Genomic DNA, 27,091 nt, shown 5'->3' with positions numbered 1-27,091 from the left:
TCATTTGCATCACTGAAAAAAATTCATGGAAAGAGTAATAAGGATACATGTCTATGAGTTCCAGTGTTTCTCTTACATTCATTGACAATCTATAAGTCACTGAACATGCTTTCAATTTCAGTTCCCTTTCTTATACCTTTACTTAAACTTGTAACTTAAGAAATTTTACTAAGTAAAAACTGACTCACTGAAAAAGATCCCAAAACAATTAAAAAGAACATGTATTTTATATGTATCTTTTTCTTATTGCTATTTGATAAGGCAACCTTCTTTATGTTGCTTTGTTATCATCAAATAGGTGTAGATTGTTGATCCTCTCTCTCATTGATTTGATTTTAATCCCATTTACCTTTTACGAAGTATTATGTTTTTGTCTTTCAGTTCCAGCGATCATCACTGAGTCTGTTCAGTGATCACTGAGACATGTATTGTAAATCCATCAGCGACAGTGATACTTCAAGAAGACAAAACTCATACCAAAGAACCTTCAACGCAAGTCGAAGACTGAAACTGAAGATTAGAGACTAACGCGTTTGTGATCTGAAGCGGCATTCAATGATTACAATCTGGTCAACATATGTGTGAAGACTGCCCAAGCCTCAACGAGTGCGGAAGAGACCTTCAGGGTTATTCCAGCATTCAGTGATCAAAAGAAGCTTGTTGTGAAAGATTGCTTTTGTCTTGTCCTTTCACACACAAAGGAGAAACCCATACCCTTTCTACTGTATATTACGGTACAGAGCCGATTAGCTGACTCTATTATCCACCAACTCTATGAAAAGATATCTGCTCATGAATAGGCTTTTGTATTATTCACTGTAGCAAAGGATAAGCTTTTCTCTAAAAGATTGACGTGTGCTCAAACCCTACTTCATTGCATTAAATGTGCATTTAATGCAATGGGTATAAATAGATGTGTGCTATCTCCATGGAGAGACACCTTAATCCTTACGTGCATACGTGAAAGAACACACACATCTAAGAACACTTACACTTATCTTCAAAGCAAGTTATAATCCCTTTTAAGTATTCTAAAAAGTTCTTCCCCAGAATGAACTCATTTCCTTCTTAGTCTTAACAAAAAATCTTTTCTCTTATCTAAGATCATCTGTGTGTAACTTAGATTGTTTTAGATAGGTTATTTTTACCTTATCTTATTCCGCATACAATCTTGTAAAATCTGTATTGATACTTCTTTATCAATATATATTTTAAATTTGAAAAGTTTCCTGTGTTTGTATTCATCCGCCCCTTCTACAAACTGTTTCTATAAAACTCTTGTAGACCCTTAGGGGACCAACACCTTTGTAGATTCAACATTCTGAAAAACATCAAATAAAGAGTCAGACATACCATTTAAGATGTGGCCACGACAGATGTAGTAATCGTTTTCCCATTTCCATCTCCTCCTTGACACTTCTAGAGTTTCATCTTCAGCGTATTCAGGCACATGGGTACTCAGAACGTACACTTTCAGGGTAGTGAGAAGGAAATGCATCTTCTTCGGATTTTTGAATCATTTTTCACAAAGCAACATTACCCGAATAAAAAATTTCCATGTTGAACCAGAGTCAATTCTTCCTTGTTATGTTTCAGAGTATGTTTAAACTCTTTCCACCAAGGAGGCAATTTGTCATTAATCGTAGCAACGAAGATGGCTTCATCCATCTTCAGATTATGTTGGACAAATTGTCCTAGAATCCTAAAAATTCATGATATTGTTCCATGACAGACCTGGTATCGACCATCTTGTAATTCATGAAATTACCGACTGGAAACTTCTTGCTAGAAGCATCTTCTGCCATATACTTGGATTCCAGAGAATCCCACAGTTCCTTTGTAGATTCAACATTCTAATAAACATCATATAAAGAGTCAAACATACCGTTTAAGATGTGCCACGACAGATGTAATCATCATTTTCCTATTTCGATCTCCTCCTTGACACTACCAGAGTTTCATCTTCAGCGTATTCAAGCACATGGGTACTCAGAACGTACACCATTTTCAGGGTAGTGAGGATGAAATGCATCTTCTTCTGCCATCTACGAAAATGTTGCCCTTCAAATTTCGACAGTTTATCGAATTTGCTTGTCGTGTCCTTCACATATTCTTTGTCTGCTATTTTCACAAAATACATCAATCTTTACTAGAAATTCTGGTTTTCGATTACTTGGATTCCACTGAAAGTCGTGTATTACTTTTAGATTGAAGTATTTTGATGGTACATCAAAATTTCAATTAGATTAAATTCAGTGGTTATTCCAAACACAGAGTTTTTCGTGTTATGAAATATGTGAACCGAAAATCAAATGACCAAATCGTAGTTTTTCCCTCAAATGGTCGAAAACTGCCATACGGTAGTTAAGAAACCGGGTTTTCAAAACAGAGTCAAAACCAGGTTTAAAGTTTCAAATTCGGATTTTTGAAGCATTTTTCACAAAGCAACATTACCCGAATAAAAATTTTCCAAGTTGAACCAGAGTCAGTTCTTCCTTATTATGTTTCAGACTATGTTTAAACTCTTTCCATGAAGGAGTCAATTTGTCAATATTCATAGCAACCGAGATGGATTCATCCATCTTCAGATTATGTTGGACAAATTGTCCCAGAATCCTCAACAATTCATGATATTGTTCCATCACAGACCTGGTATCGACCATCTTGTAATTCATGAAATTACTGACTAGAAACTTCTTTGCTAGAAACCTCTTCTGCCATATACTTGGATTCCAGAATCCCACAGTTCCTTTGCAGATTCAACATTCTGATAAACATCAAATAAAGAGTCAGACATACAATTTAAGATGTGGCCATGACAGATGTAGTCATTGTTTTCTCATTTGTATCTCCTCCTTGACACTTGAGTTTCATCTTCAGTATATTCAGGCACAGGGGTACTCAGAACGTACACCACTTTCAGGGACTTGAGGAGGAAATGCATCTTCTTCTACCATCAACAGAAATCTTGCCCTTCAAATTTCGACAGTTTATCAAATTTTCTTGTCTTGTCCTTAACAAATTCTTTGTCTGCCATTTTCACAGAATACTTCAAGCTCGACCTAGCCAGGGGCTCTGCCCCTTGGACCCCGCCACCGGGGGTGGTGCCCCCGGATCCCCGTCTTAAATCAAAATAAACTCAAACAAGTGTGCACTCTGCACCTTCTGTACTTGTTCGATATTTATCATGATTACATTAGTTAACAATTTAATCCCATTACACTTAAATGATCTTTGTGATACAAATCACCAACAAAAAAGAACAACAATAGAATAGAGAGAAGGAATTTGTAATTCTCATTAATCAAAATCCCTTTAAATAGGGATGAGATATAAGTAGATAGCTACGATCGATATTAGTTATAATCTATCTCTAATATGTTTATCTCTATCTAGATCGTCATATCCTTTAGACGATGGCACACTTATCCTACAACACCCCCCTTGTGCTGAGTCAAAGGAGTGATGGTACACAACTGTTGCCTCGTTAAAACCTTACGCCAACATAAAAACCCGGTGGGAAAAATATGATGAAGGAAAGAGTACAATGCACCAGCTTTTTTTTTTTTTTGCAATACATAGACTTTTCATTTGGTCTAATATTCTCTCAAATTCATATATTAATCATGAGTGTTATAAAATCAATACAGTATATAAATTGTTGTCTCACTAAAACCTTACACCAAGGAACAAAACCCAATGGGAAAAATAAAACCTTGGGTGAAGGAAAGAACACAACATACCAATATCACATGTATAGTAGACTCCCTCTTTTCCACTACTCCCCCTGATACGTATATTAATCAAGGGAGTTTGGAAAGTCTCCACATTCCAATGTTTTCCACATGTTTCTCAAGTATGGTCTTAGGTAGTGATTTGGTAAACAAATAAGCCTCATTCTCCTCAAACCTTATTTGATTCACTTGAATATTAAGGAGCGTCTGTTACCGATTATAAAAAACTTTGGCGAAATATATTTTGTATTATCACCCTTGATATATCCTACTTTCATTTGTTCGATACAAGTTGCATTATCTTCATATATACATGTAGGATTTTGAGTGGTTAAACATAAACCACTAGCCCCTCTTATATATATATATATATATATATATATATATATATATATATGACAAACCTTAGCTATATACACTCTTGAACTGCCTCATGTAGAGCAATAATCTCTGAATGAGGAGGTAGCTACAAGGGTTTTTTGGTAGAAATCTAAGAAATCACCATGTTCCCAATTATAAAAACATATCCTGTTATGGAACAACCTTTTTGTGGGTCAGAAAGATACCCAGCATCAGCAAAGCCTAGTAATATATCATTTGGGGTTTCACCTTATGGGATAAGACTTTCTCTGTTAATACCTTTAACAACTATTGTAGGGAAAGAATAAGCCCATCTCGATGGTTCCTTTTAGGTATTGAAATATATTATTGATACCATTCCAATGACGTTGCGTTAGTGCCGAGCTAAATCTAGCTAACAAGTTCACTGAGAATGCAATATTCGGTCGAGTACTTTGTGCCAAGTACAATAATACACCTAATGCACTTAGATAGTGAATTTCAGCTCCCAACACCTCTTCGTCGTCATCCTTTGAACAAAAKGGATCTTTTCTTATATCCAAGCTTTGACATATCATGGAAGGGCTAGTCGGATGTGCTTTATCCATATTAAATCGCTTGAGCATTTTCTAGATATAAGCGAATTAGTGGATAAGGATCCCACAAGCTCGATGCTCTATCTCTATAGTCAATTCCATAATGAGTATCATTTTACCCATGCCAGCTCCCCCGAATAGTCTGATTTTTCCTCCATGATGATGAGGGGCTAAAAGATCTACTACTTTAATTCCGGTTTCAAAAATAGATAATTTTGTATCTAACTATATAAAGGCAGGCACAGATCTATGAATAGGAAATGTTATGCTAGTGTCTGCAAGACCTAAATTGTCAACAGGCTCGCCAAGCATGTTGAAAATTCAACCTTAAATTTTTGGAATTTATCATAATCATATCAAGAATAAACTACTAAGACATTGTTTGTTAAAAATAAGCTAAATTATTTTTTGAGTACATGTTTTGATTTACATAAACAAACTTAGAAAAATCGAGTTTTCCAAGATCTTTTATCTCAAATTCAGATTTTAAATAGCTTCCAGTGTCTCATATTTCATCAAGAGTACCTATTATGTTCATATCATCAACATCTACAACTACGATTGAAAATCCAGAACTTGTCTTCCTTATAAAAACACAAGGGCATAATTCATCATTCTTATATCCTTCCCAATCAAGTATTCACTCAGACGGGCATACCACATCCGTCCAGACTATTTTAACCCGTAGAGTGAGCACTTCAGTTTAATTGAAAGTCCACTCCATGGTTTAGATTTACTTGAATTGGTTAGTGGAAGGCAACTAGGAACTTTCATTTATATCTCTGAATCTAGATCCCCAAAGAGATATGCAGTGACCATATCCATAAGCTACATTTCCAATCCTTCTGAAACTACTAGGATAATTACATAGCGAAACATTATTATGTCCATTACAGGGGAGTATGTCTTCTCATAGTTAATTCTAGGGCATTGTGAGTAGCCTTGCACCACAAAGAGAGCCTTATATCTTATGACTGCATTTTTCTCATTATGCATTCTAACAAAGACCCATTTATGTTCTACAGGCTTTACATTTGGTGGGGTTAGCACTATTGGACCAAACACTTGTCTCTTTGCCAAAGAATCTAATTATGTCTGGATTGCCTTCTTCCATTTAGGCCAGTCTGTTTTATGTTGACGTTCTTCAACTGAGTGTGGTTCGATGTCATCGTGCTCTATGATCTCATCAGCAACAATATATGCAAATATATAATCAGTGAGTATGAATTATCTTTCCATCAACTCATGAGCATTCTCATAATTTATTGAGTTTTCTTTGTTCTCTAGAATCAATATTGACTTCAGAGCATCCTCCAGTAGTGATTCCTGGACATAACTATAATTAGAGACAATCTCATGAGAATGATTTTCAGTATTGATGATAAATGGATCAGATTGTGCCTTACTCTCCTTTTTCTTTCTTGGATGAGTATTTATCAAACCAAGTGGCCTCCCCATTGGGAGCCATGGCCTCAACCACACTTTTACTATGTGTTGTTGCAACACTCTTTCCGATGGTGTTGTGCTCTTGTTTGGGGGCTTTTAATTGTAGGTACATTTGTAGTCAGTATATGTGATCTTGTCACTTTTACAATATCAGTGAACACATAAGGTATCGAGTCTGCTATGTTTTGAATATTTAGTATTCATTTTACTTCACTTCCATATTGTGAAGCGCGGGGATCAAAATGAGACAGAGTGGGGACATTCCATGATAATTCTTGTTGTTCCCTTGGAAAATCCCTTTTTCTATCTCCCCCTAACGACGAGAAGACTTTCTTATCAAAGTGAAAACCCGAAAATTTTATGGTAAATAGATCACTCGTCAAAGGTTCTAAATACTGGATAATTGTTGGGGGATTCATATCCAACATATATACTTAATCGTCTTTGAGGGCTCATTCTATTGTGCTATGAGGGTGCAATTGGCACGTTGTGCACAACCAAATATGTGTAAATGTAAAACATCATACTCATATCCAGTTACCAACTGGTATGCAAAAAATGAATGGCTAGCAGTGGATCTAAAGTGAATAATTAGTGCTACATGTAATATTGCATAACCCCATGCAGAAGTGGGTAAATTGGTGCGCATAACGAATGCCCTGGCTACAATTTGTATCCTTTTGATAGTAGCCTTTGCAAGACCATTTTGTTTATGCACATGGAGTACGGGATGCTCTACATCGATCCCAATAAACATGCAATAATCATCAAATGCTTGGGATGTAAATTCTCCAGCATTATCAAGTCGTATAGACTTGATAGATAATCGGGGTAGTGAGCCCTCAAACATATAATTTGTGCTAGGAGTTTTACGAATGCAGCATTTTGTATGGAAAATAGTGTGACATGCGTCCATCATGTCAATGCGTCAACCAGAACCATAAAAATACTTGAATGGCCTGTATTCTGGATGTATAGGTCCATAAATATCACCTTCTATGTGTTGTAAGAATGGAATGTTTTGCTTTGTGTCGTTAGCATAGAATGGTCTCGATCCTCTTTTAGCTAAGGAGAATGCTTGGCAAAAGTTCGGGGTAATTAAGGAGGCATATTGTGATGATGGTGTTACTTCTTTTGCTTTAGAAGTCAACAATTGCAATTTGGTATCTCATCTTACCTTTCATTCGAAAGAAGGGGTGTCCATGCGTATTTTTCAACACATGTATCATCATATCATGGCCAGGGTGTCCCAAAACGATCATGTCAAAGATTATATATGTCACTGTCACAAAGTCCACTATTGATGAAAAAATATGATTCAATAACCCAAATTATGGCAAGATGTAAACAACTATTTTGACACATTAGTTTCTCTAATACACGTTTCCTTCCATATTCATTAGAGGTGATGCATATATATATATATATATATATATATATATATATATATTCATTTTCACTCTCACAATATGTTTCAATATGATAGCCATTAGAGCGTATATCTTTGAAACTTAACAAGGTTCGGTTAGCTTTAGGAGCATAGAGTGCTTCTGTGACTGTCATTTTAGTGCCATTAGGCAATAAGAAAGTGGCAGTTCCTCGACCAAGCATTAAGTTGGATGATCCAATCATTGTAGTAATTGAGGATTCATAAGCAATTATTTTAGTAAATAATAGGCCGTTTCTTAGTATTGTGTAAGTGGTTTCACAATTGACTAAGCACTCAAGTTCTCCTTGATGCATTCCTTGGAGAATATTTAACAATTTTGTTTTGACATATTTCTTTACATCAATGGTTTAGAGATTGTATAGGCATGCTTATTTAATACTTTAAAATAAAATTCAAATTAATCCAACAATCCACACGATTAAATTAAGTTCACCAAAATATTGCAAAACTTAAAATTAATAAATGATGTCTTAATGACTATTGTCTTTAAATAAAATAAAGTTGTGGTATAATAGTCAAAATCCAGGGACTCTAGTGATGGATCTTTGTTCTTGATATTGGTAAAATCTGCAATTGTTAGGTTGACTTCTTGATCATTACTTGTTTCTTCGAGGTAGTAAACTTTTTGATCTTTGGATTCCATGTATCTTTTGTAGTTGGCTGCTACAGTGTTGCTTGCACAAAAATTCTTATACCAACGCCCAGTGATGCCACATCGGTATCAAGGTTCAGTTCCGTCTCTTACTCTTTTGGCAAGATTAATCATTGGTACTTTTCTTTTTGATTGTCTTTGATTACTTGGACCAACAGTTGTATCTATGTGCCATGAATTGGAAAATCCACCATGACTATTACCGTAATCCTGTCCATGACCCAGCCCAGTCCACGACCCTGTCTACGACCCCGTCCATGTGGTGTATAGTTGCCATGCGTGTGTGATTCAGTATGTTCAATTTGTTGTCCTTTGGAATTCTTTCCACCATTAAGCTTGCATGATTAGACTCAGAAATTTTCTTGGTCCTGACAGGTCTAGCATTGTTATTTAAAAGAACCTCATTTTGTCTTTCAGCCACTTGCAGTAGGTTGATAAGTTTGTTAAAGGTTGTCATTCTTTTGTTATCATATTCCAATCGATACTGATTCATTAGTATGATTGTTGATGTGGGAAAAGTGGAAAGCGTTTTTTAAATCATGTCGTCTTCCATGAGTTCCTTTTCACATAAGTTTTGTTGGTCCTAGATGGATCTACAAGAGTTTAAAGGTAACATTTTGTAAAAGGGGAAGGGGGATGAATACAAACACACAAATATTTCACTTTTAAAATTCTTTTATTGATAAGAGAATATCAATACATAATTTACAGATTATTTGCATAATAAGACAAGATATATAACTTATCTAAAACAATCTAACGAGTACACAAGATACAAAAAAGCAAGGAAGAAAAGACTTGCTAAAGAAGAAGCAATAACTTTTCTAGAGAGTAAGCTCAGTTTATATTCTTCACTTGAAGTAAAGTAACTTTGCAAGGTTAAGAAATATGTGCTTGTATGTGTCTCTCTTCTTAGGTATATCTGATGATATGGAGAAGAGAGTCTCAACGGCTATTTATATCTATTGCATTAAATGCAAGTCAGACGGTACAAGACACATGACAAGCTTCTAGAGATGAGCTTGTCCTTTGTCTTCGGATATACAGGTGTTCGGCCGTATATGAACAGTGGTCATTCATAAAATAAGTAAGCACGTTTGGAGACAATAGGGTGAATCAGTACAAGTGTTTTACTTTGAGAAGTATGGGTTTGTCCTTTGTGTGTTGGAGGGTAAGACAAAATAATCTTGATCAACAAGATTCATTTGATCGTTGACACTGGAATAACTCTAAAGTTTCTTCAGTGTTTGCTGAATCTTGAGCAGACTTCACACATGTTTGTAGACATTCTTATTATCACTGAAACCATATCAGATCACGAACTGCTTATCTCTATCTTCAGTTTTGTTGGAACAAAATTTTTGTATTCAAGTCCTGATGGTAAAATTGTTTTAAATGCTTTGTAATAGTTAGTTGTTTTTTTTTCTTTTATAGAAGGTTGTTTTGTTTCCTTTTATAGAAGCTACTATAAATAGTAGTGGTAGTTTTGTTAGTTAGTTGTTGACGCATTCATTCATACGCACATTAAACATATTGTATCAAGAGCCTGTACTCATCAAAGTTTATCAATGGAAGCTTGCCGACAGATTGAATCTATTGTTCTTGATCTTGTTATGGATTGAATTGTTTTATTAGATTTTGAATTACTGGGATCACAATTGGTACCAGAGCTAAATTAAAAAGACTAGATTGGATTTGTATCATAATTCTTTGTTGAATTCTTAAATTTCTGTGTTCGAACATATTGGTTTCTGTTCTTGAGCTTTTTAATCAATTTGAACCTGTTTCATCCATATTTGTCGCAACTGGTAGTGTTAATTTTGTTTCTGGACAAGTTGCAAACCATTCTGTATAGTTTAATTGCATCAAATTGCAATTTGGTTGAATTTGAGATTTTCTCGATTTTCTGGACTTAAGTGTTTTGGTCATCAGACGTTGAATACTCATCATCCGATAAGGTTCATTTCATCGAACGTTGAATTTGTATGTGAAAGTGTTCATTTCATCGTTCATTTCCAGTGACTTGGGTTATTTTGAATTGTTATCATTCAGGTTTTGATCGGATACCATTGTCCGATATCTTTGTTTTTTGATTGCTCATCGGACAACATTGTCCGATAACCCTTTGTTATCATACAAAGGGTGTCCAGAGACCCCTTGTTTTTGTGTGTGACTTATCTGATCGATCATTGACTTGACCATTTACCCAACTCATCGATTACTTTGTCCGAATACTTGATTTTTGACTTTTCCGATAATTTGCTCATCGGTCAAAGCCTATCGGATAAGCTCTCTCATCGGACACCTTTTTGTCCGGTGAAGTGAGATCTCTTTGTCCCGTGAAGTGTGTTTTTTATGTTGTCCGGTGAAGTCTTGTCCGGTAACCCTATTTTTTCTAGTGGGAAGTGAGGTACTTCATTTTTCGTAAGTGTAAATTTTTTTATAGGGGTGGGTCAAGGGATAAGGGGAACCTCGTGCTAAGTCGTAGGAGGGGGACATTATTCTTGAAGATTTCAAATCCAGTTTTTGTCCATTTTCTGAAAAGGTCATTTTTTCAAGTCTATTTTTAAAGATGTCAAAGGATATTCAAAACGTTAAATCTGATTCTGAGATTCTCACTTCATTCTTTTATGAAATTGAATCCTTAAGTGCTGAAATTTTAAAACAAAAGCTTATGAGTGAAAGAGCTTTATTGTTAAAATTCAAAGAAGAGAGTTATGCCTTTAAATGTCTAAGTGAAGGTTTAAGAGAAGAACAAGAAAGTATTGGAAAAGAAAATGAACAAGTTAGATCTGATTTAGATAATCAAATTGCGTCATTGAAAAGTAATTTGAATGAATCAGAGGGTGAGAGAGTCAACACCCAACTAAAATTTGATATGATTTTTGCAGAAAGAGGAAAATTATATGATAAAGTCAAACAGTTGGAAGAAATTAATTATAAAAAAGGTCATTCTGAGCAGACTCTGAAAATTTTAACGCATAAACCTAAAGATACAAGATTTTATAATCTTCATATGGGTCTAGGTTTTATTGAGTTTGATGTTCTGGAAAAAGCCCCAAAATCCTTATATGATTTTGATTAATGGGGGTCTGCAAAATTATCAATTCCCTCTGTTCAACAAATTTTCTTTAAGTCGAAATATGAATCACCTGTATCTTCAAAAGGTGATATGAGCATATCAAAAGAAAAAAGTTTTGAAACACCAAATTTCAAAACTATGGGATTAAAATATGATGATCTGAAATCTAGTTATGCAACTAGAAAACTTGATTTTTCTCATTCTGGAATCGAATCATTTTATCCCACAGAAAATTCAATTTTTGTCTCACAAAATGAAGAGATCTATGGAACAAGCTCAAAATGAATTTTCTCTTAAAGTCAAAGAGCTTAATGAAGATATTTATGAACTGACCACGCGTGTAGTTTGCAAAGACAAATTGCATGTGCCAAATTTACAAAAGATCCATGATCTCGGAAAAGATTCAAATTCCAATTTTGACTAACGAACCAAGCTAATGAGTCACATCATGAAGCTTGCGGAGGTTGTCAAAGCCTTTGAGTTCAGAATTTAAAAATTCAGTGATTCCTCAAATTAAATCCACTGTTATTGATAAAATCAATTTTGATGAAAGTGTCTTTGAGGTCGGAGAGTTTTCTGGAATTGATTTCAAAAATGATTTTGTGACTTCTCCAAAATCTGAAAAATCTGGAAAGTCTGGGTGTTCGACTGTCAAATCTTCTATGAGTTCAAATTACTTATCTATGACTAGTTTTAATGTTGATGGCTATGAATGAAGAAAGAAATATGACTTGCAGAAAGAAAGTGCTAATTCTTTCAAAATCAATTCTTCTGCAAAGAATTCAAAAGCTAAGCCTAATAGTTGCAAATGTGCTTTATTATCTGAAATGAAATGTAATCTGAATGCTGATTTGAAGAATTCAAAACATTTTACTCATTCATATATATTATTTTTAGCTCCAAAACATTTGCATTGCAACTACTATGGTTACAATTCTTTAGCCATTATTGTCAAATGCAAACATTAGATCAGATCTAAGACGTTCAAATATTTTTCATCATTTTCACGTAAGTCTAAATCTGCTTAGAGTTCTCGTACTGAAAAGAAAAATCTTTCACAGGAATTTTTTTCAAAAGAAAGAAGAACCATGCTTTGTGAATGTGAAATTTGTCTGGAAATGGGTTTCGAAGCAAAAGTATGAATGGCGTGTAAAACTATATATACTAATCTTCTTGATGCTAACCCAAGTGTTCCAAAGTGATTTTTGTGTAAATTTCTAGATACTTCAGTCTGGAACTCGGTCTTCAATGTTACAGACTTCTAGATAAATCAGTCTAGAACTTGGACTTCAGTGATTTAGCTACTAAACCTTTCAGTTTAGAACATGTTCTTCTTTGTTATGACTTCTGAACAAGACAATTCAGGACTCAAGCTACAATATCAGAAATACTGATGCTTATGCTCTTTCTTTGTACACAAGACATGAGATCTTCCTATGTTCATGTCAAGGGGGAGTTATATTCTCTATCTGATCATGTCCAGGGAGAGTCTCCAATGTTCCAACTTGTTTGTGCATGAGCTGAATTCAAGGGGGCATCATGATCTTAAACTTCATTCTGATTCTCAGGTATATCATTCTAATCTTTATCTTCATATGCGTAAAAGAAGGACAACTTCTATGTATATAAAATGTTTTCAAATGTTCAAACCACTTCTTTGAACTTAAAATGTTTTCATTTCTAAGAAGTGTGATTTTAAATGTTTTTGATTTTTTTTTTTGGAACGAGTACCATCTCTGAACAAGTATTTCATTGAGATTTTACTTGTGTGTTTTCTCTTCGTACATATTTCCAATACCTGATTCAGCTATTCTTCAAATCATTATTATCACGTCTCTAAAATGAAAAATTATTTTCGGTGATAATACATTCGCTTGTATTCAAAGTTGTTTTCTGAGCTTATTTGAAAATAATTCTTTGCTTGATACACATTTTTTCATTCTTTGAATCTTAATCTGTAAACTTATTCTTACAGATCTTCGTTCATTTCTCCTAATATTTTTATGAATAATCTGTTTTGTATATCACTCCTTATTTGTTCATGTGATTAATTGCAATATTTTTATTGATCAATTTTTATCTGATCAAATGTGCATCATTGCAATATTCTTTTTTGATCAATCTCTTGTGATCATGAACTTACATTGTTATATTAGAAGAGACTGAGACCTTAACAGAAATAGCTCTATGGACTGTCAGAACCGACAGCTCTACCCAAGAGGACAACCATATCTGGGTAAGCTTAAAAGCAAAATGGGTTTATGTGCACAACTTAAAATGTAAATGAGAGGGGTAGCTAAAGTGAGCTAAAAAAATTGATAAAAGTTGTGTCCAAGATTAAAACAATAAAAGAATCATGTTCTATCCAATATAATCTGGGCAAATCACAAAATCTATTAGTTCTCATATCTTTGGAGACTAATTGAAAAAGCCAAAACTGAGGCCAACTCTTGTCATAACCCTACCAACTACTCATTTATCTCTCAACAGATAAATGTTCCATTAACACTTGGGGCGCACAGCTCATAATCTATCGGTTTCTCATTTGGAGATAACTGATATTGAAAAAGAAGGATATATGTCCCCCTTCAAGTCTTTTTAATCACATATTGAGTCTGATAAATTTGTGTAGTCCACWCTGTTTATCTTTTTGAGCTTAATCTGAAGCATTAGTTGCTTTATCATTTCTTCACTACACAAATCTTACAGAATATCTATTATTTTGTCATAACATTCATAGATATGCTTCGTAAAGCTATCGATGATTGAATGGAAGTCCTGGTGAGATGAACATTAAAAAGTCTCATATATGAAATACATTCGTTGTACTGAATATATCTGTTATATTCACAGGCCAATCTTTCTATAAGATTCAAAACAGGTTCATAAGTTGAATCGGGTTCTTTCCCTCACCTTCATAATCTGCAAAGATTATATAAGCGATTTTGAAAAGATTTTCTTAACTTTATATGAATTGACGACATTCCTTAAAGTTCATTTATTTCGGTGTATGAAGACAATGCTCCTCATTTCATCATAAGGGGGAGTATTCTTAAAATTGAATGAATATTTTCTAAGTCAATTTCTGAAGATCGAGGAAGGTGTTAAAGTTTTCAAGGAGTTGATCAATAATTGATGAAGATTTTTGTGCTGTAATGTTCAAGGGGGGAGTGAATGTGAAGATCATTCATTTGTTGAAAAGAAAGATTTTGTAAAGTTTAAGAGGGAGATAAAATTTTCTGGTGCTGATCAATTGAAAGAGAATATATGAAGTTTGTTGTTGAAAAGGGAAGTTATTTGGGGTTGATGTTAAAGTTTTGAAGATCTGAAGGTTGCTAAAAGTTTTGAAAATCAAATCTTAAAGAATTAAAGTTTCTGAAGATTTTTGAAGATATTGTTTTGGACTTGAATCAACAGGGGAGATTGTTGGAACAAAATTGTTGTATTCAAGTCGCGGTGCTAAAATTATTTTAAATGCTTTGTAATAGTTAGTTGTTGTTTCCTTTTATGGAAGGTTGTTTTGTTTCCTTTTATAGAAGCTGCTATAAATAGCAATGGTAGTTTTGTTAGTTAGTTGTTGACACATTCATTCATACGCATATTAAACAGATTGTATCAAGAACCTGTACCCATCAAAGTTTATCAATGGAAGCTTGCCGACAAATTGCATCTACTGTTCTTGATCTTGTTATGGATTGAATTGTTGAATTAGACTTGAATTACTAGGATCACAAGCTTTATCTTCGATATCACTAAAGAATCTTAAAGTGTGAGTTTTGTCTTCTTGAAGAATACTTGTTCCTTGAGATTTATAATACATGTTTAACGATCACTGAACAAACTCAATGACGATCACTGAACAAACTCAATGACGATCACTGAAACTGAATAATCAAAACTAAGTACTTTTTGTTAGATAAAAAGGATTATCATCAAATCACTGAGAAAGTATGGATCAACAATGTTCTCCTATTTGATGATGACAAAGCAACATAGAGAAAATTGCTTAGTTGATACAGTATGGAAAAAGGTACATGTAAAATACATGTCCTTTTTTACTGTTTTTAGGATTTTTTTTCAGTGATAGAGTTTATTATGAAAATTCACTTTTTTTTGTAAAAGATTACAAGGAAAGAATGAAATTACATAATATAAATTAATTAATACTTAGAGTATATTCACTAACAAGATAGGTGTCAGAGAATGTAAAGGATAAATATAACTCATAAGTACATGTACCATTTACTCTTTTCAGTGATCTTTTTTAGTGAACCAATCATTATATTGAAATATTATTCAAGACAAAATATTACAAATGATTACAATTAGTTTTAGTAGGCTTAGAAAAAAAAATCTATACACTGAAAGAATAAATAAAAGATATACAAGATTTACAAGATTGAAAGGTTTCTAATTTAGATTGTTGAAGTTGATGTAGTCAGGGACATCTTCTCCTTGAATCTTTCTTCTGAGCATTTCCTTTTGAATCATGCAGTCCATCATCTCTCCAAAGAGGTCATCGTTCAGCCAAGGTCGAAGATATTCTAAATGATCCATTGGGCAGAGATGGAACTCAGATACTCGCTRAAATCTGTATTGACCATCATAGTCAATGAACATAAGTCCATATACAGGTTTCACATGCATTGTACTGGGAATAAAAGGTCCATTTTCAGGTAATGATAGATTCAACATTGAGATATCTAGCTTCTTTTAGACAACCAAAGTTCGTACACGAACGAAAATAAATTTTATTCAAAAAATAATCGAATTTAAGGGATAAATCGAATTAAAACCAAATTTAAGAGATAAAGGAAATGAATTTAATTTAAAAAATACATGAATTTATCTTTCAAAAATAAATCACGATTTGTTCCAATATTGCCCTTCATTTAATTCTATTTAATTCATTTTCTTTTTGATCAATTTATAACCTTCCATTTAACAATAACTATGGATAAAAAAATATGAACATACTTAGATGAGTTTCAAATATAAACCATACAAATCTTATATTAAGAATCAATTGAAATATTGATGGTTGGTTGTATAGCACAACAAAGGTAAAGAGGGAGAATCTTTTTCTTTTTGACAAATAATGAGATAGAATCTTGAAAACTTCACAATCGACATTATGTTCTTTATTCCTTACATTTACCATTACGTGGTTAATTGGTTACAAAGTGGCCTTCAAATATATACCGATGCCATCAATATAATATCCAGCAAGGCCATAAAATCCTGCAAATGACCCTTTGTCCCATGGTACCGTGAAAGGAGTTCCTGTTGCACGACCATATGGTCCATGAGTCTTTTTGTTTGTAACAAATGATAGTGACGATATTATCATATAACCAGCATAAGTTCCCCCAGATACACCAATCGTTCCACTTATAGCATTAATTTCCTCGTCCCAAGCAAATGTAACCTGGGTCGCAATGAAAAAAATAAAATGACGATAAAACATTTTTCTTCGAAAACGGAAATAAATATAGCAAATGTGCGAATAGATTTATCRATTGAAGTATTCACCTCAGAGACTATATCTCCACCATTCCAACCACCAGCCTTAWCAGTAGTTTGCTCTAAGCCTCTATATTCTGTAGTGAACATGAGAGAATATATCAAATCCCCATGATCAATGGTTATCTTCTTCAAATGATGATTTMTGTCAAGTTGGAAAGACCACTGATTTTGGGGACCTCCAAGCGATTTAGTTCCCCAAATTCCAACTCGTGCGATTTCTTCAGAAGAAGCCCTCGTATAGACACCAACAGAATCAATGTAGTAGCCTGCAAGGCCATAAAATCCCCCAAACWTTCCTTTCTCGCATCGCACCGAGAAAGGAGCCTCAGTTGCTTGACCAAAAGGTCCATGGATCATCTTATTTGTAACAAAAGATAGTGATGAAATTATTGTGTAACCACTATATTGCCCCTTTGATACTCCAACTGTCCCATTAATGTCAATTATTTCTTCGTCGTCTTCAAGCATAACCTTGCCAATTAAGCCAACATAAAAGAACATTTTTAACTCTTAGTGAATTTTAGAACACAAATTTACGAGGGGAAAATTATATATTATGGATTTACCTTAGAAACTATGTCTCCACCGTTCCAACCACCAGCCTTGTTAGAAGTATACAAAACACCCTTTGATTCACTAGTGAACGTGAGAGAGTATATAAGATCACCATGATCAACAGTTATCATCTTTAGCTTATGATCTTTTTCAAGTAAGAAATCCCAACGATTTTGGGGACCTCCAATAGATTTAGTTCCCCATGTTCCAACCCTTGCAATTTCGGGTGTTTTGAGGGAAACCTTGCAAAAAACAACATGCAGAATGACACCCAAGTACCACAAGTACAATAAAAAAAATTGTACAAAGTGAAAAATACAAGTAAGATGCTATTGTAATGTCTTGTAGAATGTTAATTATCATTAATGAAAACTTACCTGAATTTCAAATGCATTCTCAAGTTTTTCAATGACTCGAGCCATTGTTGGACGTTCACTTCGATTATTTTTCAAGCATTGATATGCAATAGCTGAGAATGTGTTAAGAGCATTCACCTTCATTTGCTTCCTCAAATTGGGATCAATGATCTCATCCAATTTGTTCTCTTCATACCGAGTTTCAGCCAATGGACCTAGAAACATTTTTCCTTCTTCAGATGCCAGCCTCCCACACATGATTTCAAATAGTACCACCCCAAATGAATATACATCTGATTCCTTTGTTAGAACTCCACTCCTATAATATACTGGATCAAGATAGCCAAATGTACCACAAGCATTGGTAACAAGAAAAGTGTGTTGTAAATTTGCAGGACCTATTTTAGATAATCCAAAATCAGATACTTTCGCTTCCCATTCATCGTTTAGTAGAATGTTTGCACTCTTTATGTCTCGGTGTAGGACTCGATGTTGTGGTCCTACATCATCATGAAGATAATTTAAACCGTGGGCAGCGCCAATGCTTATTTGGAGTCGCTGTTTCCAGGTGAGATTTGGGTTACGTATATAATTGTCAAGGCTTCCCTTGCTCTCATGCACATAAACAAGTACCTTTTCCTTTTCCTCATCACAAAAACCAACAAGAGAGACAAGATTTTTATGTTTGTAACTTGAAAGCATAGTAATTTCCATCAAGAATTCATGATCCCCTTGATCAGATTTAGGATCTAATCTCTTTACAGCGACAGTGATGGAACTATTAGACCATGAGAGTTCCCCCTTATACACACTCCCAAATCCACCCTTGGCAATGAAATGTTTTTCGTCAAAGTTGCTTGTGGCTTCTCTTATCTTCTGAAGTGGAATCTTAAGGTGTTCTACTTTTTCCATGAGTAACAAATTATCTGTTAAAAGTGAAATCAGATTAAGAGCGAGCAAAGATTTTTTCATCTGACTATTCATATTTTGAACAGTAAATTTTACTTTCATGATCTCATCTTTCACAAACGACTGGTATTTAGTTATGGATATGAGATAAATGATAAATCACTCACTTGTCAGTTGAATAATACATGGCACCTCAAAGAGACAACACGATCCATGTAGATATCACTAAACTGGAAGCCCATAGAGAACTAGTTAGCATCCCACCTGAAAAACAAACTTATTTAGTTATGGATATGTTTTTGCTCAAAAGACATCTTATAATTGAGAAACCTCTCTTCAGTGTCTTTCTTAACAAAAGACTGCTATTATTATGGAATCTACCGACAAAATTAGAAGGATATTGTAGGAAATATGATAGGATGAGCAGGAACCAGAAGTAAAAGAGAGAGAAAGAATAGTAATTTCAAATAAGGAGATGATTTGCTCCAAGCATCTTTTCCCACTGCATGTATAAAGATTTCATTCCACCCATACAAGCATAACAAAAGGTGCAACAGAAATATGCTTCTTTTAGAAGCTTAATTATAAAATATATTCCTCTAGATATATATGCATGCTTCTTCTTGGTTCTCACTGGAGTGTGACCTTGGTCCATTGGGCTATCAAAAGACCAATCAAGATGGAAGGTTTCAAAGGTCTGGTGATTGTTGTTAGTTATTGTTTCTCACATAGATAGGATGCTTAATTTGTTCTACCAATGATACGAGAACTTTGTGCTATATTGAGGAAGAAGATCGTTAAGCATGGTTACTTCACAAGGTGTATATAAGAGGAAGGTTTTACAAAATTTTGTGTTATCTGATCAACAAATATATCACCTAGATTTCATTCCTAATGAAGAAGCATATGACTTTGAGTTAAAGTTTGATCTCATATTTAGAGGACCTCATGGAATGATGTTCATTTCCCCACTTAATTAATTTGAGCTTAGCCACAAGTATATCAATTTTGCACAATTTTGTTATTAACAACGGACAACCCTCATGCATCTCAACTCTTAGGGGCTGTTTGGATCATGAGAATTTGGTGGAATCGAAAGGAATTGGAATGTCCCACCTTTTGACCAAATTCCAAATATGATGTTTGGTTCACACATTATAAATGAAGGAATCCTTTCAATTCCTACAAATTCATTCGGTCACCGATTTCACGATTCCGCTTGATGTACCAAGGATTTCAAATTCCTTTCCTACGAATTCCTTAGCCCTCATCCAAATATCAGATATTAGTAATATAAGTGAACAATTTTAAATTTTATCTGATGCTAATAATGTAATTTGGTTCAATGGTAATTTTAATTTAAAAAAATCATAAAAGGTCATTTGTTGATATTTAATTCCGATTCCAAAGTTGAATTCCGTGAACCAAACAAAAAAAATTCCAATTCCGTTAAGAATTTCATTCCAATTCCATGCAACCAAACGCAATCACAAGACATGGTCAAATTCCATTAGATTTCATTTCATTCACTCAAAGTCAAATTCATTGATTAATTCCAATTCCATCGAATTTCATTCTACGAACCAAACGCCCCCTTAGGAGGGGGCGGTTTGGTTGGCAGGATTCTAATGGAATTCGAAGGAATTGAAATATCAATTCCATTGACCAAATTTCATTTAGGCGTTTAGTTTACTTATGGAAAGGAACTGAATTTCATACATTCCACGATTCATGGATTTGGTCATTCCATCACAATTGAGAAAAAATTTAATTTCATTCTCTCCCATTTTCTCAAAAAGACAAAATTATCCAGATCTTTCCTATTTGATTCACATAGACCCATATGACCTGATATTTGATCAAATTATCCTCAAACATAAATTGTTGGCTCATATATTAATCTATATTTTTCAAGATTGATCTTCATGTTCTTAGCGACCTTCTATCACTATTAAATTACTCCATCCGTCCCAAAAYAATGAAATGTCCATAATGAAAAAGATACACATGCAGTTTGAGAAATGTATAATTACTAATACATTTTTCAATTAACAAAACAACAATTCTACCCTCAATTATAAAAAGATAAATTTTCTCCATCACATAATTAAGTGTAAAATGAGAAAGTGAACACTTACTTTTGAAACAAAATAAAATAATAATGTAAACACTTATTTTGAGACGAGTAGTATAAAAATTTTCTGCTAGTGACAAAATTTGACTCAAGGTGGACATGGTGTTGATACCTCTATCACTCCCACTCCCTGGTATAGTTGATGTCAGTCCATCTCACATTGCTCCTGCTTATTCTAGTTATCAAAGAGTGTGCTTCTTTCACCAAAGAAAGAAAGAAGAAAATTTGCCTTACAACAGTGATGAGATGAAGAGGATTGAAGCAAAGAAGATGCTCTCATCAAGGATCTGGAATACTTTGGATAGGCATAGGCCAGATTTTTGCTTCTTTTCAAACCACCAGATGGTAAGTGATAACTCTAAAACATATATATACAAGCAGGATTCGTACAAGAACAGCATGCAATAACTGGGTATTATTGCAGGAGGCTAGCATATGGACCCTGTTTATACAAGAAAATGAGATAACTTGGCTAAATCTAATTGGTTATAGTACAAAAGAATATTAATAGGAATAACAATGGAGGAGAGAATCCTAGCAGACTCGGTATTAGGTATCACATTAATCTTTTCAATCCATTTATAAGCCACATACAACCATCCTTTTCAATAAATAAATAAAATAGGAAGACCGTTACAATTGGAGGGGAGTGACTATCACACCTTTTTTAATCGAGTGTCAAATGTTTTAATACTTGAAGTTTGATTAAAAATATAAAATGTAAAAATCAATCAAATAATATAATATATTTTATTATTATTATTATTATTATTTTATATATTAATATACATATATATATATATCTATATATATATATATTTTATAGCCACTTTGTCTCTTATAAAATAGACGTCAGCATCTGTATGTTTTCTTCTAGAGTGTGCCCTTGGTTCAAGATTAGTCGTAGAGCTCCAAAAAGTAACACACCAAATTGTAGTTGAACTTTTACAGTTGATCTTGATTTCTTTAAACAACGAATTAAGACAAATTATATCAGCACATGTTTGGGTTATAGATCTGTACTCAACTTTAGTGTTGCAGCAACTTTTTGTTGCTTAGAGGACTATGCAACAAGGTTGCCTCCAAGATAAACAAGATAACTTCAAGTATACTTTTTGTCGTCCAAGGTGTTGGCCCGGTCGGAGTCACTGTAGCTTTCGATGAACAACTTTAGTTAGGATGCACCATTTGGCGTGAAACATGTTTGCTTTGGTGAGAAGATCCAAGGTATAATTGGTTTGAAACAAGTGTAGACTATGAGGCCCCTAGTTATCTCAAAACCAAGTATGTGACTGGACCAAAGTTTTGAGAAAGAAAAGCTCTTTTTGAGATGAGATAAATTGGTGTGAACTTGTTGGGTTGTTTTCTGTGAGTAATATATCGTCAACAGAAACAATCACAAGAATAAGGGCTCTATCACGATTGAAAAAAAAAAAAAAAAGAGAATGATCTACCACGTATTTACAAAAACTGAAGAGAAGAACAGTTGACCGAAGCTTGTGAAACCAAGTTCAATAGTTCATGGAGCTTGTTTTAACCATAAATGACTTTGTGTAATTTGCAAACAGTAGCTGGATTGGTGTTGTCGATATAACTTGGGTTTGAGGCATGTATACCGAACTTTTGTGACAAACTTTACGTAAAAAATTAGTGTTTGGAGTTAGTCCTTGCCTTGTATGCTTGTACATATTGCATATGGATTTGAATCCGAACTTAACTTTATCAAACATGGTCATCAGAGAGGGGTTAAACAAGGACAAGTGAAATTGGAATTATAACCAAAATTTGAAAGAATTCACTAAACATCGTAAGGACATAATTCACGAAACTTGAGTGACTAAAAGTGAAACATTGCAAATATAAAAGCTAAGTTTGAATTTAATAAAATCATTTCATCAGGCTTCTCCTCTCTTGTGGGATCAAAACCCTAGAATACAAGTATCAAAAAGAAATTTCAGTTTGAACTACGAGTTGTTAAATATAGACTAGGTGGATCGGCAACCAAAAACAAACAAAAAGTTCTCCAAGCCCTCGTTAAGGCTAGTTACATTTAGTTGATTATTGGTAAATTAACTCATAGATGATAAGTTATTTGATGAACTAAATACGTTTAGTAAAACTAACTATAAACTATTTGAAAAAGGTAAATTGACAAAAAAAACATGTTCAAAATTAATATATATTAACATTTCATATGACCAGGTTGTAAAGAAAATTAAATAATAGAATATGTTAATTAATAGATTTCAATATGATTATATATAATATTAAAAAAATTTGATTTATATAAAACACAAATTTTTAGAAATATCTACCTTAAATGATCGTTTTAAATAAACATTGAGTTTGTCCAACCTTACATGTCTTGATGAATTAATAATGTTTTAAAAAATTAATTAAATTAATATTTGTTAAAATATTTACCAAAGTTTTATTATTTATGANCAAAACGATTATAATGATGTAACTTGATAAAATTAAAACATATTTTTTTAAAGTTTATTAGTTAATATACGATTATGTTGAATAATAATAATAATAACGTAAAATTAATTAATAATTAAAATTAATTAATAAATTGAAATTAATATTAACTAATAGTATATACTTGATATTTATTAAAAATAAATAACAATTAATATTATTAAAGGTTATAACGGGAAAAAATGTCAAAAAACGCTTGAAGCACTACTCCAACTAACGTTCAATAAGCTAGCTTATATTAATTCAAACATATACTCAAAAAATAAGTTAATTTATGTATGTTTGCGAAACAATGCCTAAATCTAAGATAAAATGGATATTATCAAATTTTGGTCGCTAGTATAACAATGGCTAGCAATATCTGTACATAAGTAGATAGTTGAGGGTGCTTTCTGCAATTACCTTATCTTTGTCTCTACTATCTCTTATGTATCTAACACCATGTTGGAAGTAGGATCTATCGTCTAGATTTAAACACTTAATCTTCATTCTTCAATATCTATTGAAACCCTTTTCTATTATCGATGATTTTATTGGAGAGTAATCTAATAACGGTTTTCCTTATATTCACAGGTGAATAAAATGTCTGAATGACGCTAAATATATAGCACCCCATATGTAAAACAAGTGGACCTTAGAGGCTAGGATGCACATACACCAACACTTGACAGAAGAACAACTAAATTTAACATAAGAGAAAATTACTTGTAAAAAAGAAAGAAGTTTGTTCAGTGATTATACCAATAAAACAGAACTTGCAGTGCAGCCAAAAGATGAATGATTCTGGATCTGAATCACCAATAAGTCACAATCTTCTCAAAGGTTATAAGAGCTTTTAGGGTACTGAAGCCTCACCTGTGAATTTGAAGAGATTTAAGTTGAGCGAGGTTGACCTCCAACACAAAACATGGTTGCTGAATTTATGGCAGCTGAAGCTAATTTTGTTGCTACCACAAAGCTTGAAGAATGGCTTTGTCTAGTTTATAATATTATGTTACACAATGCAGGAGAATTTGTAATGATGGTGGAAGTAAAGTAGGCTCCAAATTATTATTATTATATTTAATATTTAAATGTAATTTATACTTTATAAATCATAATTATCATAGCCTATCAAGCCAATTGCATGTGGACGATATCGATATAATACACACTAGATTAATTAACAACTAAAACCTAATTAATTAATTTGCAATACTCAAGTTGAAATTAATATATATATATATATATATATATATATAACTATTGCATGTGAACTATATCAATATAAGACACACTTGATCAATGAAAAAACTAAAACCTAATTAATTTGCAATATTCAAGTTGAAATTTATATATATATATATATATATATATAGGCAGTTTCAAACAAGAACGCTAACTATTTAAAAGAACAAAGAAAAATTCATTAATATATAAAATCATATATGATTCACGTATCATACATGATTCGGCACGACTTTGCCCACGATATAAGTCACGGCAAAAGTCGCCTGCTTTCATATTTTTAACATTAATGTAAAATCACATATGATTTTATATATTAACAACATTTTTTTTGTTTACTTAAATAGTTATCTTTCTCGTTTCAATATATATATATATATATATATATATATATATATCAAGTGAAAGCAACTAGGAATGAGAGCTAAAAAGTGATACTTTTTTTTAAACTAGATAATATATCTACTATGACACTCATCGTGGAAGTCATACAAAATTATTTTAATTTTACTTTGCTTCTTTAATTTCTTTTCTGTTTCTTTCGTTTTCATTGAACTTGTCTTCTCTTGATATTATTTGTGTGTAGATATTCTAAGATTGGTAAACATAAAAGAATAAGATCGGTGTCATAAATATTCATTAAATGGAACACAACATTCTTTAAAATCAAATCTCAATTAAAATACAATTTTCTCTTTTATCTGGTTATACAATCTTTAACTTCAATCCAATTTTTTTTAATCATTTAACCACAATCCTCTCCGATCCAATCTAATTTAAAATATTATTTTGTAAAAAATATATATATTTAATTTTTTGTGTATAATTTTTAGTTTTTAATTTGAAGTATAAGAATAGAATAAAAGAGTCATTACATATTTTAAAACGTAATTATAATTATAAAAAACTTACCATACTTGAAATTAAATGAAACAACTCACAAAAAGAAGTACAAAATTACATATCTGAAATACATAAATCATCTTAGTTAATTATAATGACTAAATTTTTGTCATATATGCTCAATAATCAATTTTTTAGAGCATTATGAGCTTCTCAATTGCAAGTTTGTTCTCTGTTAGCCATATAAAGAGATAAGTTTGAAATCCGTTCAATAGAGAATTCAGTTGATTGACCATCATCTTCTGTAGCGCTTCCTTGTTATCGTTTGGTAGGATGTCGTTAAGAAACTCAGTAGGATCATAATAATTTTGGTATGTATCTTGCTCGTCTTCAACTATCATATTATGCATGATGATACAAGTTATCATAATTCGTCCCATTATATGCCTGTCCCAAACAAGACATGGTCGTCAAATAAATGCAAAACGAGCTTGTAGAACTCCAAATGCTCGCTCAAATATATAAGGCATTATTAGGATACGATGGCATGTGAACTTGAGTGAAAGAGACAAATCATTGGGAGACAGGTCTCTTTCACTCAAGTTCAAATGTCATTGTCTCCCAATAATGATATATGTCATTGTATCCTAATAATGCCTTATATATTTGTTGTCTTTCAACAAAGATTTATACATACAATTTTCCTCAAACATCCACTAAAATGTCTCACAATGAAAACTCTTCATCAGAATTAGTTGACGAATTAGATGAATGACAATCACGAGTTGTTCAACAAAACCAACAACTTGATCGCATCATCGAGGATATGGTCATAAACTCATCCAATATATTCATAGGAGATCAACCTCCAAGAGTAAGTAGGAGGTATCGTGATAGGCAACATCAAATGGGTGAAATGCATTTGATGGAAGACTATTTTGTCGACAATCCGATGTATGACTAGGTTATCTTTCGAAGAAGATTTTGAATGTGAAAACCTTTATTTCGTCGTATAGTGGATGGTGTTACTGCTAATGATGAATATTTTCCGCAAAGAGCTAATGCCCACAGGTAGACATAGTCTTTCCTTATTGCAAAAATGTACTACGGCCATGAGGGTGTTGGCATATGGGAAATCAGTTGATGTTGTTGACGAATATTTGAGAATGAGTGGATCCACAATAAGGGAAGCTCTCATGCACTTTGTAGGTGGTGTCATCTCATGTTTTAGTGACGAGTACCTCAGAAAGCCTAACGAAGCTTACTTGGCAAGACTACTCTATGTTGTAGCATGGATCAAACTTATTCTTATCTGTTGAGTTTAGTAATGAAATTATTTATAGTTATAATGTATTTGCAGGAAAACTACAGATAAGAAGTATGGAAAAAGACACAGGAGGTATGTAACCAATGATTTTATCTCCTTGATTGAGAAATACTATTTTGGTTTTGATCAACCTAACATAAGTTTCCATCGAGTATTAGAGTTTATCAATTCAGACAACAATTTCATTTAGAAGCCCGAGCCGTATAACGTTGAGGGCAACTAAGATGCTAGCAAACAATGCAACTTTATCAAGCGTTTTTAAGGAGGAACATATTTCACCACATAAAGCAACAATGAAGTCTGCAGATTATGACATGAGAACCCATAAGTCAGAATGTACAATAAATATATATATAATTCATTATATTGAAATTCCAATTTTGTTTAATTAGAAAAAATATCATAAAGACTAATATTACCTAATACTTGAA

General features: G+C 33.0%; 1 protein-coding gene across 1 annotated transcript; it reads right to left on the bottom strand.

Annotated features, from left to right (window-relative positions):
* Window positions 1–16,325: 16,325 nt before the first annotated feature.
* Window positions 16,326–19,132, bottom strand: LOC112507405 (probable receptor-like protein kinase At5g18500). The gene is made up of 5 exons (XM_025111982.1): window positions 18,813–19,132; window positions 17,758–18,662; window positions 17,392–17,622; window positions 16,832–17,296; window positions 16,326–16,727 (listed from the first exon to the last, which is right to left on the bottom strand). The coding sequence occupies exons 2-5, from the start codon at window positions 18,646–18,648 to the stop codon at window positions 16,476–16,478; spliced, it is 1,839 nt and encodes a 612-aa protein (XP_024967750.1). The 5' UTR covers window positions 18,649–18,662; window positions 18,813–19,132; the 3' UTR covers window positions 16,326–16,475.
* Between the last annotated feature and the right edge of the window lie 7,959 nt (window positions 19,133–27,091).

Source organism: Cynara cardunculus, assembly GCF_001531365.2.
Source record: "Cynara cardunculus var. scolymus isolate 2C chromosome LG 2, CcrdV1, whole genome shotgun sequence".
Taxonomy (NCBI): Eukaryota; Viridiplantae; Streptophyta; class Magnoliopsida; order Asterales; family Asteraceae; genus Cynara; species Cynara cardunculus.
This window is presented reverse-complemented; position numbering and strand designations above follow the sequence as displayed.